Below are 17,783 nucleotides of genomic sequence, written 5' to 3'. Positions count from 1 at the left end.
GGAGTTGTTACGTGCTGTCGGACTTTGCAGCGATCCTGGTTAGCCTATCGCCGATTCCGCATTCCGGGTAGTCTCACTAGGTCAGAGTGTCAGCAATATGGAATGCAGACCTAAAGCAAGGAGTCTGTAGCCTGAAAGTAGGTCACGCAAGGGCCGTTCGATACAGCCAGGTGAAAATGCTCAGCCAGATACAAAAAGATACAAGATGTTTTTTTTGTTGCTACTTTCGATTGTTTTTGGGTAGTCCAGGGCACACGTAGACCAAATCTTTAGGCTACGTAAAACGCATCAGTTTAGATTAGATGATATCTCTCAAGGTTCATTTTCAGCATCTCTGGATAGGAATGTTAACGGATTTACATCACAGTATATAGATTCCTCATGTTTTCAACTCACCATATGCCAATGCTGAATCAATTATATCCTTTGTAACATAATGTCTTTAGTGTTAATCACCCAATGAAACATATCAAATATCAGTTCTTGATTGGTGTTATGCTATGTTTATTGGCAATGCTTTTGAGCAGGTCAACATTATTGCCACCTTCTATGTGGGCTGGAACAATAGCAAGACATGCATTAGAGCATCTGAGAATCACATACCCCAAAGAGCTCTCCAGTGTACATGAATGAAACTGAAATAGTTACGCACCTGCTCTAGAGACATTTACCTAAGGTATGATAAGGTAGTGACAGAATTTACAGAGAAGGCCTACCTTTGCAAGAGAATGCTAAAGCACGCTATACACACTTTAAGGCCACCCATACATCCAAAATCTTTTTTTTTCTTTTTTCCATCAGTCAAAACACATACAGCTTTTCTCAGAGTGATGCTTTATTTATCAACTTTATAAGGTTATTAGCAGAAACAGAGAAGCTACATAAAGCCTTTATGAAAAATGAATCTTAAAAAATAAGAAGGGAAGAGCTTGACACAGCACAAGCAGCTTCACCTTGCAATGAGTTACAATACAATCACCATAGGTTTCAGGAACAACAGGGAGCGGATCGGTCAGGAACGGCCAGTGTTGTTCTTGGCCCCTCATATGGTCGATAACAAAAAACTTTAGCCAGTCAGTTAGTTAATCAATCAATCAATCAATCAATCAATCAATCAATCAATCAATCAATCAACTAATCGATCAGTCTGCTTCATAGACAGATACCCAGACAGTTGGAGACTGCACTGGATCGAGTTCTGGTGTGGATCCGTGTCAGATCCGGCCCAGATCCATATAAGAATCAGGTTCTGTCCAGTAAGCGAGTCGGGTCATCTTCAGTCATTCTCTCAGTCTCGTCAGTCATTTGCTTTGATTTCTTCACACATAAGGAGTTTCTTCAGCAGGCAAAACATAATTAGCGACAGAAACAGAAGCAGAAGCACCGTTCCAACCATCTTCCAGGCGAGACAGAGGCATGATGGTGCGCGCAAACGCTCACCCACCAGACAAGAAAAAAGAAAGGAACACAACACATAACAGAAAAATTGAAAGAAAGTTAACAACTGTCAATTAACATAGTGTAACAATCCGCTAAATGCCTGGACGCAACAAAACAGGAGTAGCCACCCGACCCACACATTAAGCCCAGGCCAGAGGTGACAGGTGACATCGCTGCAAAATCCAAAGACTGGAAAATTTGTCAGATAAACTACCTTATTAAATACTGTTGTTGTGAGTGGAAGATCATAATTTAAAAGGAAATGATGATTTTAAGTGCAGAATTTATCAGGTGTTAAAAAAATTAAGATTGTTGTTGAGATTGTAGTTAAAGTGTTGCAGACACTGGATTCGGACAACAGACACTTTCAGCTCAACACACCTATGATCACCACAGTTTATGTGGAAGGCCCTGGTAGCAGAGAACCAAGCCATGATCCGATTCTGAGGTCTCTGCTATCTGGGAGTATGCGCCCCTATCAGTCAGCAGTAATTATAAAGATGAGAAGAATATCACAAATGGTGTCCATGATCTAACTTACTGCACTTCTAACTTTAACCCATGTAGTGCATCCTTAGAAATACATAAAATGCCAAATTACACATTGATTGGGAAACATTAAGTATGCAGCAAGAAATCATGAAAAAAAAACATTTCTCTGTTCTTGTAACATGTGGATCTTAAACTACAAATGGCCCCATTTGTCTTTGGAGCTTTTCACTTCAGGAATGCAGTCATAGGTTATGCAGCAAGTTATATTTATTCATCATTCATATATATATATATATATATATATATATATATATATGCATGTTTTTTTTTATATATATATATATCTTTTAAAAACATTATGTTATTTTATACAAACACTTCAGCAAAATGTATTCCTTTTAGATTACTTTGATTAAGTACATATTCTAGCCAGGTAAGGATCTCTTCATTGTTTGCATGGATCATTATTGTGCAGTTCTTTCCTCTTTAGTCTCTTCATTATTTATGGCACAGTGGTTTACACGACTCATCATATAAGGGATCAAATAGATTAATCTATTTGTAAATTTGGTGATCGTTTGACTAAGCATGCTCTCACTAAAGAGCCATAGAGGTGGGGTTTGCCATTTTGGGACCATGCCATTGGCTCCACTGCAGCAGGTTAGGCCAATCATGTGCAGGAAGAAATTCGACTGGAATAAATACCATTCTCTGGACCTCTGACATATACAGATGCATCAATGTTAGTGCCCGGGGAAGAGCTTGATGGAACTCACAACACTATGGTTGTTTCAGCCCATAGGCAGGACCACAGGCATCCAAGCAACCTACTTTAGCCAACACATCACAGACGGATTGGTTGTCTCCAGAACACACCTGCTCACAGACTGATCACGCACACGCACACGCACGCACGCACAGGAACACACACACGCACACACAACCACTTTCACATACACATGCATGCACACACACGCACACGCACACACAAAAACATTCACACTCTCTCAGTTCAGCATGTGGCCATCACTGTCTGTCCATTCATCTCTGCTCGTGTGTGGGCAGACAGGAGAATTGAGGCAGGTGAGTCTTTTTTTGAGTTGGTGCAGGATGGGAGTTGTAGTTTTCTGAAGTGCTTTACATGTTGTTCTCTCTCCTGTCCTTACTGGGCGATGGCTTCAGGCTTTCCTTTGCCGGCTTCCCGTTCACCGTGGCAACAGCTGCCGTAGCGCCCTCTCCCACTGCCCCTCCCACTCCTGGGGTGGCACCGGTTGCAACTGGGACAGGTGGGGCAGCAGTGCTGTCATCAGGGCTGGGCTGAGTGGGCGGGGCCTGCTCAACAGAAGGGAGGGGCTTGTGACTCTGGAGGAGGCGGAGCTGAACACGCAGCTCCAAGATGGCCTCCTGCTCCTCATGGATAGCCTGGTTCAGATGAGTGTTCTTATTCTTCACAAACACACACACACCAACACAGATAGTCAGAAAAGTCAGTAATTCAGTGGAACACTTATTTCAACAGACTGACTGACCACACACCACACACACACACACAAATACGGACGGCCCTTACGGTATATACACAAATTGTAAACAGACACACACAAACCTCCAACTCCTCGTTCTGTTTCTGCAGATCCTCCAGGATGAGCTGCAGCTCCTCCTCATCCTCACTCTCACTCTCACTGTCTGAGGAGTACTCCTCCGTCTCACTGCGACCCTGCTGCCGGCTGTGTGTGTGTGTGTGTGCAAAGGAGAGAGGGCGTGAGTGTGTGTGTGTGTATGTTAACTCTTCTCTGAGTGTCTCGTCCTTATCCCTCTGTGTGTGTGAGTGTGTGTGTGTGTGTGTACCTCTGGATGTCAGCGATTTCTCCACGGAGTCTCTCAATCTCCTCCTTTTCCGTGGCGATCTGCCTCCGCAGCACCTGCTCCAGAGCTATCAGCTCCTCCTGCTCCGTTAGGAGCTCATTCTCCTGCACGCACGCGCACACACACACACACACACACACACACACACACACACACACACACACACACACACACACACACACGTGATACAGCACCATCGGGGGTAATATGTACATAGTATGGTCAAATGAAACAGAAGAGAGGAGCAGAGGGACACTGAAGAATCACAGAGAAGAGATAAGGAACACGAGGACACAAGAAATATGGAAATAAATAAAACTAGGAGAGACCAGGACACCGAAGAAACAGAAGAGAGGAGGGGTGCACAAAAGGAAGGAGAGAAGAGAAGTAGAAAAAACCTGTGAGAAAAGAGACAATATATGCGAGTAGAGAGGACTGTGGTGTCTTTACTGAGAGACAATGGGCCCTATCTTGCCGATCAGAAACGCAAGTAGGACGGCGCCAAGCGCAAGTAGCTGTGTGGGCGGCTCTATGGCGCAGTTGCTATTTTAACGGCGGAAAAAACACACTTGCGTCCAGCGCAAGTGTCTAAAGGGTTGGTCCAAAGGAGGTTACTCAGCCATAGATGTGGTTTGGGCGTAATATGCAATAAACCAATCCGAGCGTCATTTCGCATTCCCTTTAAGAGCGAGGGGCGCATAGTCCATAGCGGCTTGTTATTTTGATGGCGGAATTACCTGGTGGAAGACCGGAAAAGTTCACAGCCGAGGAGACCGACGTGAGATTTACACCAATTTTTTGGCAAGCCATATATAATTACAAGGAAAATGAAGTATTTACCACTTGAGGAAATCATTGTGATATCCATATCCAAGATATTTTAAAAATAGGCATACATCTAGCGTAGCCTACACATTGACCCAAATGATTCAGGGTAATTGAAGCTGCGTGACATTTGATTTATTGTATGGCTTTGTAAAAAGCCGGGAGATAGATATATATATGGGGATGCGAGAAACCCTCCAAAAGTAAGCAAAGTCAAGCAAGCATGTCAAGATATTGCCGTGATTGTTTCTGCAACGGGGCACCCGAAAACGTTGCCGAAAACGCTATAATGACGTCCGGAGACGTGGGACATCCAAGCTGGAAGGTAACACACGTTCTCGTGCCTTCACAGGAGGTGGATCTGCCTCGACCCAGGATCTGACGGCAGCAGAGGACATCGCCACGTCTACACTCACGCCTGAGAGCCTGCAGGGATTTGGGGGCATGGAAATCGGCACCCAAGCCAGTGCACCAGCTGACCAAACCCAAGGTACATAAATAAAGTCCACATACACAAAGATGAGTTTACAAGATTTATAATAATACTGGCATTAAATAAATGCAACAAAGCCATACAATAAATCAAATGTCACGCAGCTTCAATTAACCTGAATCATTTGGGTCAATTGTGTACGCTAGATGTATGCCTAGTTTTAAAATGTCTTGGATACGGATATCACAATGATTTCCTCATGTGGTAAATACTTTATTTTCCTTGTAATTATATATGGCTTGCCAAACAATTGGTGTAAATCTCTCGTGAAGACGACAGAAGTAAAGTGTAGCCTATAGGTCCTATACTGTGCGGGCAAGCACATGCGCCCTTAAAATAGCGTTCTGAATATGCGTTACAGACTTTAGACATTGCGCCTCACATTAGACCAGCTTTTTTTTGGTCAATGGCGCACGGCGTTGTTTTGAAACTGCAAAATACCACTTGCGCCAGAGAAACGCCTTCTCTGTTCCGCCCCCGCCCATGTCGACGCAAGTTCATTTCGCCTCAAGTTCATTTCGAAGCGCGGTGCAAGATAGGAATTATACATGCGTCGGTGACAATGTCAATTGCGCTGGGTGCAAGATAGGGCCCAATATGTGCATATGTGTGTGGAAGGCGAGTATAAAGGTGTAAGGAATTACAGTACATCCTGTGAGTGAACATGAGATTCTCGATCAAGCAGCTGCTGTGACCACCAAAAGTTGGTCAGCATAACCTCCAAAATGGTAATATTGTCGTCATGGTAACAAAGGAAAGGTGCATTAAAAGCCTAGCTCATCTACATTAAAAGGCTGAAAGGTGTGTTAAACAGTATATATGACTAGAGTTGGAGATGCTTGTTGTTCAGATCTGCACCGCTGAATCCAGAGTAGGTTCCACGGGCTTCGTTAATACACTTTACTGCCATAAAGACAGATTTCTGCATCAACCGCAAAATAAACATCCTTTTTCTTACAGTTGGGTAGTCACCCATCGTGCGATTTCTGAAAAAAAGATGGGAATTGGTGAGTACTCTATTAATCTTCTGTTTCAGGAAATCCGCACATTTAAAACAACCTAGAAAGGAGGTTCAAGGACTCATCTGCGTCTTGTTTTTGTTCCATTAATAAGCAGGAGGTGTTCGGCTGTGGGTCAGCTCTTTGCAATTCTGTTAACGATTCTAAAGTAACTGAATCAGCCCAAAGTAGTGAGGTGACAGAATTGTGTCGGAATACGTTTCTAAAGGAGCTAAAACCAAGAGGCCCAGACCATGAAACATTTCTAAAGTATCTGCAACAAGTTAACAAAGTAGTGTGGTTTGTGCCCGACGGACAGTGGCAATTTTTTTAAAAAGCCAACGTATATTTTACGTTTATTTTAACATCTACACTGATGGCACACTGCACATCAGGAGCAATAAGGGCTTCAGTGTCTTGCTCAAGGACGCTTCAACAGTGAGGATTCTAACAAGCAACCTTCTGATTACTAAGCGACTTCTCTACCTCCTGTACCACTGTTGCCCCAGACATACAGTGGGTCCCCTGACATCACGACTGAAGATGTCGGGTATAAATTTACTTTGATCAACAAAAGGGATCCCCAGACCCGGACTGCCATAGAAATGCTTGTGACTCATCTCCCAGACTATGATGAAATTATTGTTAAAATGACACAATTCTACAATAATCAGGCCACTTCTAAGAAATCCCGACCAGCTGCAGCTATAGGAAGTAAGCTTTCCCGACAAACACAGGAGACAAAGATGGCCAGAGTCCTCTAGTTCTTCTAATTGGCAACAGGGTAAAAAGTTAAGGAGAAGGAATCCAGTGGGGGTTATCATATGCTATACATGTGCGGAGGATGGGAACATTGTGAGACACTGCCCAGGTAGTGGGGCAAGGTATGCAGACTTTGTTTGCTATGCATGTGAAGAAGAGGGTCACATGGCAAGACATTGACAAGACAGAGGGGGGAGACATCAAAGCATTGTCTGTCAATCATGTGGAGAAGAGGGACACATAGCGAGGAACTGCAAAGACAACAGATCAGAAAAGCATAACTTTGCTGGATGTGGAAAGAGGGGACACAAAGCCATAAGACAAGAAGAAAAAGCGATCAAGACCTGCTTCAGAAAGTACGTAGTCTTCAGACACAACTGGCATTGCCTCAAGACAAAAGACCCAAAGAAGAAGCTATTAACATCTGGCCAGATAAATCACTGCTTGAAAGGAATGACTGAAGGTCTGACACAAGCAGCCAATAAATTGGACATAAAGAGGACAGCTGTGCCTTTACTGAGAGACCACAGGTGAGAGTGGAAGAAAGGAGGTGGGAAAAGAGGAGAGCTATGTGTGTGAGTCTTTGAGAGTACGTGTCTTTGAGACTGTGTGAGTCTTTGAGAATATGGGTCTTTGAGAGAGTGTGTCTGAGTTTGTGTGTGTGTGTGTGTGTCTTTGAGTGTGTGTGTGTCTTTGAGTGTGTGTGTGTCTTTGAGAGCGTGTGTCTTCGAGTTTGTGTGTCTTTGAGTGTGTGTGTCTTTGAGTGTGTGTGTCTTTGAGTGTGTGTGTCTTTGAGTGTGTGTGTGTGTGTGTGTGTGTGCGTGTGTGTGAATGAGTGTAAATGAGTGTGTGTGTTCTGACCTGTGCCAGCAGAATGTTGATGACCTCCTCCTCATTCTCGTTCATCTCTTCTTTAGAGACGTCCTCTTTGGACAGGCTGGCAATCTCCTGAGCAATCTTCGTCTCACACTCCTGCAGCACACACAAAGAGGAAATCAGCTGAAGAAATGGACGTACAGTGTGTGTGTGTGTGTGTGTGTGTGTGTGTGTTAACATGACTTAGCCATAGGCAGCTTATACTTGATGGCAGTACCCAGTGTGATTATTTGTATTTGTCTCCTGTTTTACGTTTTGTCCTTGTTTCTCTGTACGGTTGTGGAACTGCCAGTCTGCAGTGAAGATGTCCGATTTTATTCCTGCTATTATTCCTCACAGTCATCCCATCATTTATTTGCCTTTACTGAAATAAGGCCAGAAAACACAGCCACACCTGCAGTGCTATCAAATAATTATGCCTTTTCCCCACCTCTTGTTTGACTGGTAGAGGAAGTGGAGCTGGCTCTCTGGACTGTAATGACTTGAAGAGGTGGAGCTGGCTCTAATGACTGGAAGTTCACACAGCTGCTGCCTGCACTCGTTTGAATATCACGCCATCATACCAACCCACCCATTCAAGTTATGCCTGGTGGTTATTTATTGTTAGCCTGGCCATTACCAGCCTGTGACTCCATTTCATTCCGTCTTTCAGTCTGGGCCAACCCAATGCATTTTGGTTTCCGAGATCGGCGGGTGCTTATCTTGAGGTTTAAAATCATTGGAGTTCCCTTAACCAATCAGCAACGTTTAGTAAGCATTCGGTAGATTAAACTCTTCCCAAAGCCAGTTGGGAGAAGAGCTACGACGTCCTTTCCAATCATAAAACTTACAAGAAAATACTCTTGTTCTCCTTTTAATTTTCTGATGTTCTCGAGAGTTGAGACAACTTTTCCGATAGCTTTTCGTGTCTTTTCCTCCAAGGCGAGTTTTGCGTCACAGCTCTGAACTGTTCGCTGATTGGTCCTGCAAAATTTTGAGTCCTGGAGACGATTGTCAATGGGGTTGGGCCAGACTGAGTATGAGCTTGCTAATTTATTGTGTCCACCAGGACAACTCTTTTCTACAGATACAAACAGGCTCAAGTGTCTCCCTTCTACCAACAGCCTTGGTACATTTCAAATGCATTTCAAAACTCACCTTTTTAAACATCATTTGTCCAATTAGTTATTGTATTTGAGGCTACCTTTATTAATATCATAATAGTTTCGATTTTTTGAATTATTGTTATTACTATTATTATTATTCATTTTTGTTGTGTGTTTTTTAATGTTTTGTAAGTCACTTTGGACAAAAGTGTTCACGAAACACCTTAACTACAACCATAACCTAAAGTTTGTCTTTAAAAGGACGGAGTGTGCAGGGTTTTTCCTGCATAGAGAAAATTTAGGCGCGCGCCTAAGCCGTTTTCCCGAACGCCTATGAAAAATCCCGAGCGCCTAAAGGCAAAAAAAAAAAGTCTGCGATAAAAAAAAACTGTCATCCAATTCAGCTTAATGGTGTTTTAAGCGCTCACGTTGAATTCAAGCAGCAGCAGCAGATCCCGCCTCCTACCCCCTATTATTAAGTAGGCTACAGCCGAACTCTCGCTCTGTTTTGATCAATAGTAATCGAGTTGATAAGTCTGATCTATAACAAACTGTGAGGTGCGCGAATGGACAGAGCCAATCACTTAAATACTCAACCTGCGGATGCATCCTGACTTCATCAGTCCGCGGTTTCAATATTCATGGCTTTCAATTTATTAAAATATCTGCTATATTGAGAACTTACACAGGTGTAGGCTATTACTTGATTTGTCTACGCGTTTAAACGAGTACCAGTAGAACGCGGGCCTCAGGAAGGCAGACAACAGCATTGGTTTTTAAAGCTCAACTCGTTTGTGTTGCATCTCGAATATAGTAATATTAATATTATGATTGATAAACCGGTGCGGTTGAAAACTGTCGTTCCACTGCGAGGGCCAGCCCGACGTACACGAATACACCTGTACAAATTACATTTCCACTCAAAATACTGTCAAAAGTTTGATTATTGATTTCCAACGCAGCCTCCATTGGTGAAAATAATGGTATGTAGGTTTGTATAATAAACATGAATAGTAATAATAGATAAACTTGACTTTCATAATTCGTGTGTTCCATTTCTGACCACTGGTTAGTTCTAGATTCTATTGATATAGATTTCAGTAGTTTGCATACGAGGTAAACCTTGATCTTGAATCTTTGAACCATGATAGCACCATGGGGCTTGGACTATTGTCAATATATTAGCCTATCTATTTTAATTTAAAGTGGAAGCAAAATGATCACCTCAAGCATAGCCTCCATTATTTATGAAATGTAAAAAAAAAAAATAACATTGATTTCCGCTGATAGGTAACACAGACTGTATGTATGTGCGTATCAGTGTGTGTGGTTTTTTTTGGGAGCACCGAAGAGCCATTTTGACCCAGGACAAACCCTGAGTGTGTGCGTATGAGTGTGTGCGTGTGTGTGTGTGTGTGTGTCTGTGTGTGTGTGTGTGTGTGTGAGTGCGTATGAGTGTGTGTGTCTCTTTTTTGAGGGACAGTGAGGATGTGTACCCTTCTGATGGCCTTGCATAAATCTTTGCTTTGTTTTGCATGCATTTGACGTTGGTAAGGATGAGCTGTGTGCGTGTGACCAAGTAACTGATTGGGTATATACACCTGCATGTATTTGTGTGTGTGTGTGTGCGCATGCGTGTGTGTGTACCTGTCTCTTGGCCTCTCGTAGCTTGCGTTTGAGTGCAGTGAGGATGCGCTGCACCTCCCACAGACGCTCCTCTTTGGACAGGTCCTTCACTCCTGCCTGCAGGTCTCTATGCAGGCAGTTCAACAGGAACTCCTAAACACACCATACAGTACAAACAACACACACATTACACACCAGACGGACACAGGCTTGGATGCACACATATTAGACTAAAACAAGACAGGTAAGTTTGTAAGTTAATTTGAATTTCACTTCAGGCAGACAGAAAACCATTTGAATGTTCCGTTTAAAAACAAATTGTAATGTATTTGTATAGTGTATGTACTGATCTATCCACCTGACCTGAGGTTTTGCAGGCAAAGTTTGTGTGCATGTGTGTGTGTGTGTGTGTGTGTATTTACCTGTCGTCTGATCTCTTCTTTGATGCTCTCCTGCGTCTCTGGTAGGGCAGGCATGGTGGCCATGTTGGACCAGCGGAGGGGCCGCACCACAGGCCTCAGCAGCACCTCCCCAAACAGCTCCCGCACGTGAGTGAAGAACAGATACAGAACACGGTTCCCTATCTACAGGGAGAAAGAAAGAAAGAAAGAAAGAAAGAAAGAAGAGAGGGGAAACAATGAAAGAGCGAAACACAGCTATGGTTCCTCCTTCCACCCGTCTCAGCCACACATCCAACGAGCGTTCAGGCCCTTTCTCTCAGGTTTCCCATAAAGACAGCTGACCGAACACATCAGCCAGCACTTGAAGCCACTAACAGACAGCGATCAGGGCAGCACTTTCGAGGTATGGTAAGGATAAATTGTGTGAGTGCATGTACATGAGTGGGTAAAGACACCTTCAAGCTACCTGGAGGCTTTCTGCCAGCTATTGCTTACTTGCTGCAAAATTTGTAAACATTGGACTGGTCTCTACATCTCTTCTCTCCATTAATCTTTTAATCTTTCCATCTATCACTCTATTCTATAGTGTGGGGTGGTGTGGTGTGGTGTGGTGTGGTGTGGTGTCTGATGTGGTGTCTGATGTGGTGTATGATGTGGTGTATGATGTGGTGTATGATGTGGTGTGTGGTGTGTGGTGTGGTGTGTGGTGTGGTGTGGTGTCCGGTGTGGTGTTGTTGGGTGTGGTGTGGTGTCCGGCGTGGTGTCCGGCGTGGTGTCCGGCGTGGTGTCCGGCGTGGTGTCCGGCGTGGTGTCCGGTGTGGTGTCCGGTGTGGTGTGGTGTCCGGTGTGGTGTGGTGTTGTGTCCGGCGTGGTGTCCGGTGTGGTGTCCGGCGTGGTGTGGTGTTGTGTCCGGCGTGGTGTCCGGCGTGGTGTCCGGCGTGGTGTCCGGCGTGGTGTCCGGTGTGGTGTCCGGTGTGGTGTGGTGTTGTGTCCGGTGTGGTGTGGTTGCGGTGTGGTGTGGCGGGTGTGGTGTTGTGGCTGGTGTGGTGTTGTGTGGTGTCTTGTGTGGTGTCCTGTGGTGTGGTGTGGTGTGGTGTCTGGTGAGTGCCGTGTACCTGTACAGTGGGGTTCAGGACGATGGAGATGTTCTGGATGTTCATCTTGGTGTCGGCCTCACGGGCGATCACGTGGTCCATGTGCGTGATGAGCCAGGCGAGCAGCAGGCGTGTGTGCGCGGGCACCTCGCCCAGGAGTCGCTGGCACTCCTGCAGCCGCTCGGCCTCGCTGGGCCGCCCGCACGCGTCCTCCAGGCGCGCCGCCACCCCGCGGCCCAGCAGGCTCTCGGGCAGCTCCCGCAGGTACTGCTTTAGCAGGCTGGCCACCGTGTGTGGGTCATACTCCTCCAGGCATGGGCACTCCTCGCGGTCGTACGCCGCCTTCAGCTCGTCCACCTTTGACTTCATGCCTGAGAGACGGGAGAGATCAAATCTGAGGTCAGTCATAGGGACGGAATGAGCAGAAAGGTCACAAGAACTAGACCACTTGTAGTCTGCAAAGCAGTCTTTCAGCGACGCTTGCAGCTTTCTATGGTTGCCCAAAAAACGTCCTCCTAAGTCAGCCATTTCCACATTTGTCACATTATAACTGACACCATCAACAACAACTATCATAATAACCTAATGACAGCATATAATAGCAGAAGTGTATTTATGCATTAATGTAATTACTCTGTAAAAACAAAGCCATTCATCCAAATCACTGTAAGCCAAATAAAACAGGAAGTAAATGTGGCTGGCGGTGCTGTGGAGGCGAGGTGTGTGTGTAGGTCAAGTGTGTGTGTGTGTGTGTGTGTGTGTGTGGGTTCAGAGGGCTGTTGATGTGGTTTTACCTGACACGCGGTAGATTCCCTCACACTTCATGCCGTAACTCTCCACGTAGTCCACACACTCACGGAACACGGCGGGTAGCGGGATGCCGTCATAGAGTGACGTACGCCTCACCGCCTCCTCCAGCGGCGCTCCAAAGATGGGCCGCAGCATGGCAACCGTCTCCGTGACTACCACCTCCGGCTCGACGCTGGGCGGGGCAGGCTTCTTCTTCTTCTTCTTTTCCTTCCACTGCTTGACCACGTCAGCCGCCGTCAGGTCCTTGGACTTCTTGTCCTTGTCCTTCTCCTTGTCTTTCTTGTCCTCCTTGGGCAGCTTCTCTTTGACCTTGAAGTCCTTCTCCTTCTTCTTGGAGAAGCTGGGCTTCTTGAACACGTGGATGCCCTTGGAACGCTTCATCTTGGACGGACTCTCAGCCTCGTCCGCCGAGCTGTCCTCCTGGAAGGCAGCGTAGCCCTCCGCTGAGAGGAGGAGAGGAGCGAGAGGAAGAGAGGAGAAAAGGAGAGGAGAAAAGGGGAGGAGTGGAGAAGGGTGGAAGAGGAAGGAAGAGGAGGAGAACAAAAAAGAAAACAACAAGAGGAGATGAGGGAAGGACAGAGGTGAGAAGAACAGGACCAGAGTAGAGAGGGAAAAGTTAGATGATAAAAAGAGAAGCGAGGAGGACAAGAGAGGAGAGGAAAGGCAAAAAGGAATGGGAACAGAGAGGAGAGGAAAGGAGGAGAGGAGAGGTGTATGGAGCAGGAGGAGAAGAGAGAGGGGAGGAGACAAGGAAAGGAGAGAAATGAGGAAGAAAATGAGGCAGTAGAGAGGAGAGAAGTTATTCCTTGTGTTATTCTCCACTCTGTGGTCTAAGCAGAGAGAAAGAGGAAGAGAGAGAGAGGGGTTCTACCTCACACCTCTGTCCTTGCCTCTCTCCATCTGCTGATAAACATACGGCGGAGAAGGGCACAATAGTAGGACAAGAGAGAGCGAGAGAGAGACAAAGATAGAACTAGTCTGAGGGAGCCAGAGAGAGAGAAAAGAGGGAATACTGCAAAAAAAGAGGTCAGTCTTCAATTTAGCTCTATTCCCAGGGTCCACATTCTACGGAGTCCTTTTTATAGCAATATCCTCTCCACTATGGGCTGACACACTCTCTCTCTCTCCCTCTCTTCTTCTCTTTCCTTCTCTCACTCACTCTTTTCCCCTCCCTCCTGCTCTCCCCCTCTCACTCTGCAAGGTCCGTGCTGTGTTGCGGACTCGATCAGTAATATTAATAAGAGTCCAGGAGCGGAGGTGCTGCCTGAGCCCATCCTACGCTTGAGGCCACCGGTCCTGAAGCCCAGAAGGGACTGGACTGAACAGGGATCCCTGTGTTTGGGCTCGGCCCCGTCCTGTCTTCCCTCCCCAAACCCCTCACAGCTCCTCTGCACCCCTGGGGCCTGGGTGTGCCCCAAAAACATCTATCACCTTCCTCCCCTGATGCCATTGGCTGCAGCAGGGAGGGGGGGTGGGGGGCTAAATAAAGATGTAGACACACCCTGGTAAAGCAGGAAATGTTTGCTGGGAGAAAAGGCTGCACAGAGGGAGGGGATCCCAACCATGTGTTTGGGGGGTCAGGGTGGGTACTACAGGCCGAAAGGCAGTTCACAGTATGAGGATTAGCCAAGTGTCAAACTATAATAACAGTCTGTTGCAGTGGATAAAGCTGAGATAAACAGCCATAGAACTCCCAGGTAAAACGGTCAGTTAATTATGAGTAAACAAGTGGAGGTGCCCGGTGTGTGCTCCGTACAGCACCATGTCCACACACAAACAGAGGATTTGGCCCTGTCTACTACACAAGCTTCCAACTGCATGCTTTATCTGTGTGTGCTTTAGCCATCGCTGGGCTGCTCACACAATCGATGTCCAGCTGTCGAGCCTAGCCTGTGTGTTAAAACCATTTAAATCGTGTACAACAAGCAGAATTCAGACCAAATAATCTCAAAGGAAGTGTTTTGATGCCATGACCATACAAATAGATTATTTTCAGTTTTTTACAGATCTGTAAAATCTAGCCATCTGGCAGAAATTTTTACAATGGTTTTTGTGGCATGTTATTAAAGAATAGTTTTCAGTTTTATCCTTTCCTTTCTGAAGTAGTCACTGAGGCAGATGGGATATACAAGGGATAAAGTACAGTCTGCCGGTCATTATCAGTAACAATGCATTTCCGTTACTTTAAGTGAACGGACTACTTGTCGAATGATATGAAAGATGTGAATTAGAAGCACAAAACCCATTACTAGTGGCCATTCATTTTTTGCAGCGGTCAATAAAGAAATATCAGACCTCCAAACGTTGGGGTTGCCCATCCCGGGCTACACATCCTGCCATACCAGAGGATAACGCACACGTAACAGGCACTTGATGTTCTTGAGTATTGTATTGGTTGGCAATAAACTTGCTTCTGTCTATATTGTAAAGGGTTTGTGAGTAAATATGCATTAATGGGTGGTGAACCCTTCCCCAGGAAGTGAAACATAAACCCTTTTGAATTAAACTGGAGGCCAACATGCCAGATAACTTTAGAGTATGGAACAGATCTGCCACTGGCCCACTCCATACTCTCTTGGAAGACACCACAATAGGGAAGAGTGCTCAGGGTAGTAAGTAGTGACAGGGTGGTAGTAATGCCACTTGGGTTAAGCTAAATACCAGTCACGGTAAAGCGGTATATATGGTACATGCTGGTAAAATTGAATGTCGCCATTTTGTTCTTAATCACATTCTGTCTTTAGAATTCATATTGAGGGAACCAAATTACTGCTGTTTGTTTTGTTTATGCCACACCTGTGAAACTAAATAATTTTACTGTGCCTCAGAAAAAAGCAAAAGTAGTAATGTACTTTTTACAGCCATAAAGTAAGCAACCCAAAACTGCCTGTTCTTTGCTTTAGATTAGAGTTCCAGACGTCATTCTTTCATCAGTGTCTACATCATGACTGACTGACATGCTGACTTTACCACCTGCCTGGTATACATTTGACTGTCAGGTAGGTACTTCTTGAAGCTACTCTCGAGGTAACTCCCTGCGCAGATTGTATGCTGAAATCAAATCCTTAACTTCATCTCCCTGGTCCTTCTACAAGTGTTGGCATTTGTAAGCTATAGTTAATACAACAGTACATACAAAGGAAAAAAGTGGTGCTAGACTAATTTCACTTCTCTTTTTCCTGAACCTTTTGTGACGTAAAACAGAACATATGAAGTAGATGTACAGATGTAATGTAATAGTAAATCCTCAGTATTATTGACTTCATAGTGAACAGACATGCATACTTCTCATCTGCATACTTCTCATCCACTCCATACTCTCCGATGTTAAACACACCATAGGAGACTAGGTATATGTATAAAGAAGGCTTCTGCTTACTTCTTTTCTCCTTCTTCTTGAACTTGTTCTTCTTGCGGTTGTGCTCCTTGTCCTCGTCTGAGGCGGCATCGGGGGGGTCATGGTGTGAGCCGTCGTGGGGGGGCGAGGGCTCGCCCGTGCGATACAATCCTGGGAACTTGGTGGGGCTGATCTCTTCTGAGCTGGGGGTGCGAGCCACGCCCCCTGGGTGCTCGGAACGACGCTGCTCCGCCGGGCTGCTGCTGGGTGGCAGGAAGCACTCCGTCATTTCTGCTGGCCACTGCTGATGGCACTCTCTGATTGGCTGATTCAGAAGGGCAGGGGGAGGAGGAGGGCGTCACCTCGCCATGACACCTGGAGAGTGATCCAATCATCAGGGATACATACATAAACAAACACAGTACATATAGAAGGCTTATAAGTACACACCAACATATATTTGCACAATCATGTTCACACACACATACAACAAATGCAAACCGGCACAGGCAGTGGCATAAACACTCAGTCATACACACACACAAAGGTAAGTGCAAGTTCAATAGAGTATGACAAATTCTGTAAAAGATTGTTCAGCTGAAACATAAAATAGTTCACTGCCACCTGCTGGGTATAAAGGCCATGCATCTTTCTAAGGGCTGTTTCTAACAATCTATGGCGATACAACTAATACATAGTCTAGTGCTGGCGTGCCTCTTATGTGCAATAAAGAGCCATTCAGAAACAGCAAGCCTACAGTGAGGCTACTGGACAACCACTCTACTTTCAAATGGGAGGCTGCTTAAAATAAGAGTCACACGTCAACGCCCTGACATCGTTTGTAAACCGTAAACTTGATACACAAGGGATAAATGGTGTCTGATATGGTAGACTGAGGCACAACGCTACAAATTATATAATATTTTCTAATTCCTCACAGCACAACACCGGCATGTACAATCGTCGAAAACTATAAAAATGGGCTAAAAAACGAAGTTCCTAGCACCAATACAATACATATTCTTCTCGACTGTCACTAAGGAGGAAATGAAGAAGTCAAAATCAAGCGGCTTTTTCGTTATCCCATTTACTACTACAAACTGTGCAGAACAGTGGTCTAAAATTACTTGCATGAATCGAACAAGCACGGCACGGTATGTTATATCTACACTGATCATGTAAAATAATGAGATGCACTATTTGCAAATGCTGTGATAGAGGGTTAGTGAGCATACTAGCTTAAAAAGCTTCTGTCCGCTAACCCTCCGGAAATGATGATCCAGAGAGGCAAAGAAACCAAACGAGCAGTCACTGAATAGCACATATTATGTGCGCACCATGGCACAAAGTCATAGTTGGTATATTTGTTTTATGTGACCTGATATGCTGACTACCTTCTGGTAAGCTAGCTGACGACAAGTAAGGCAAGTCAACGAGTAAGCCAGCGACAGCTAGTTAGCTTGTATGCTAACAACATTTATAAAAGCTTAACAGTGCAATCTCGTTGAAACGGCAAATCACAAGTCATTTCAGTCTTTAAATACATAGATTACACATTCATAAATACGTGTAATGCTACATTAACGATTTCGTGAAACCAGTGACTATTTAGGAAATGAAAAGACAAACCTGTTCGCAAATGCTCAAAGACAAGCTTCCTGTTGCCTGTTTACGTGCT

General features: G+C 45.1%; 1 protein-coding gene across 1 annotated transcript; it reads right to left on the bottom strand.

Moving 5' to 3' along the window:
* Positions 1-829: 829 nt before the first annotated feature.
* On the bottom strand, positions 830-17,783 carry ralbp1 (ralA binding protein 1). The gene is made up of 10 exons (XM_080837947.1): positions 17,735-17,783; positions 16,148-16,480; positions 12,753-13,211; positions 11,980-12,329; positions 10,886-11,047; positions 10,485-10,616; positions 7,738-7,848; positions 3,781-3,902; positions 3,539-3,659; positions 830-3,378 (listed from the first exon to the last, which is right to left on the bottom strand). The coding sequence occupies exons 2-10, from the start codon at positions 16,392-16,394 to the stop codon at positions 3,070-3,072; spliced, it is 2,013 nt and encodes a 670-aa protein (XP_080694073.1). The 5' UTR covers positions 16,395-16,480; positions 17,735-17,783; the 3' UTR covers positions 830-3,069.

Source organism: Sprattus sprattus, assembly GCF_963457725.1.
Source record: "Sprattus sprattus genome assembly, chromosome: 4".
NCBI lineage: Eukaryota > Metazoa > Chordata > Actinopteri > Clupeiformes > Clupeidae > Sprattus > Sprattus sprattus.
The sequence above is the reverse complement of the archived record's forward strand: the minus strand, read 5'-3'. Positions and strand labels throughout refer to the sequence as shown.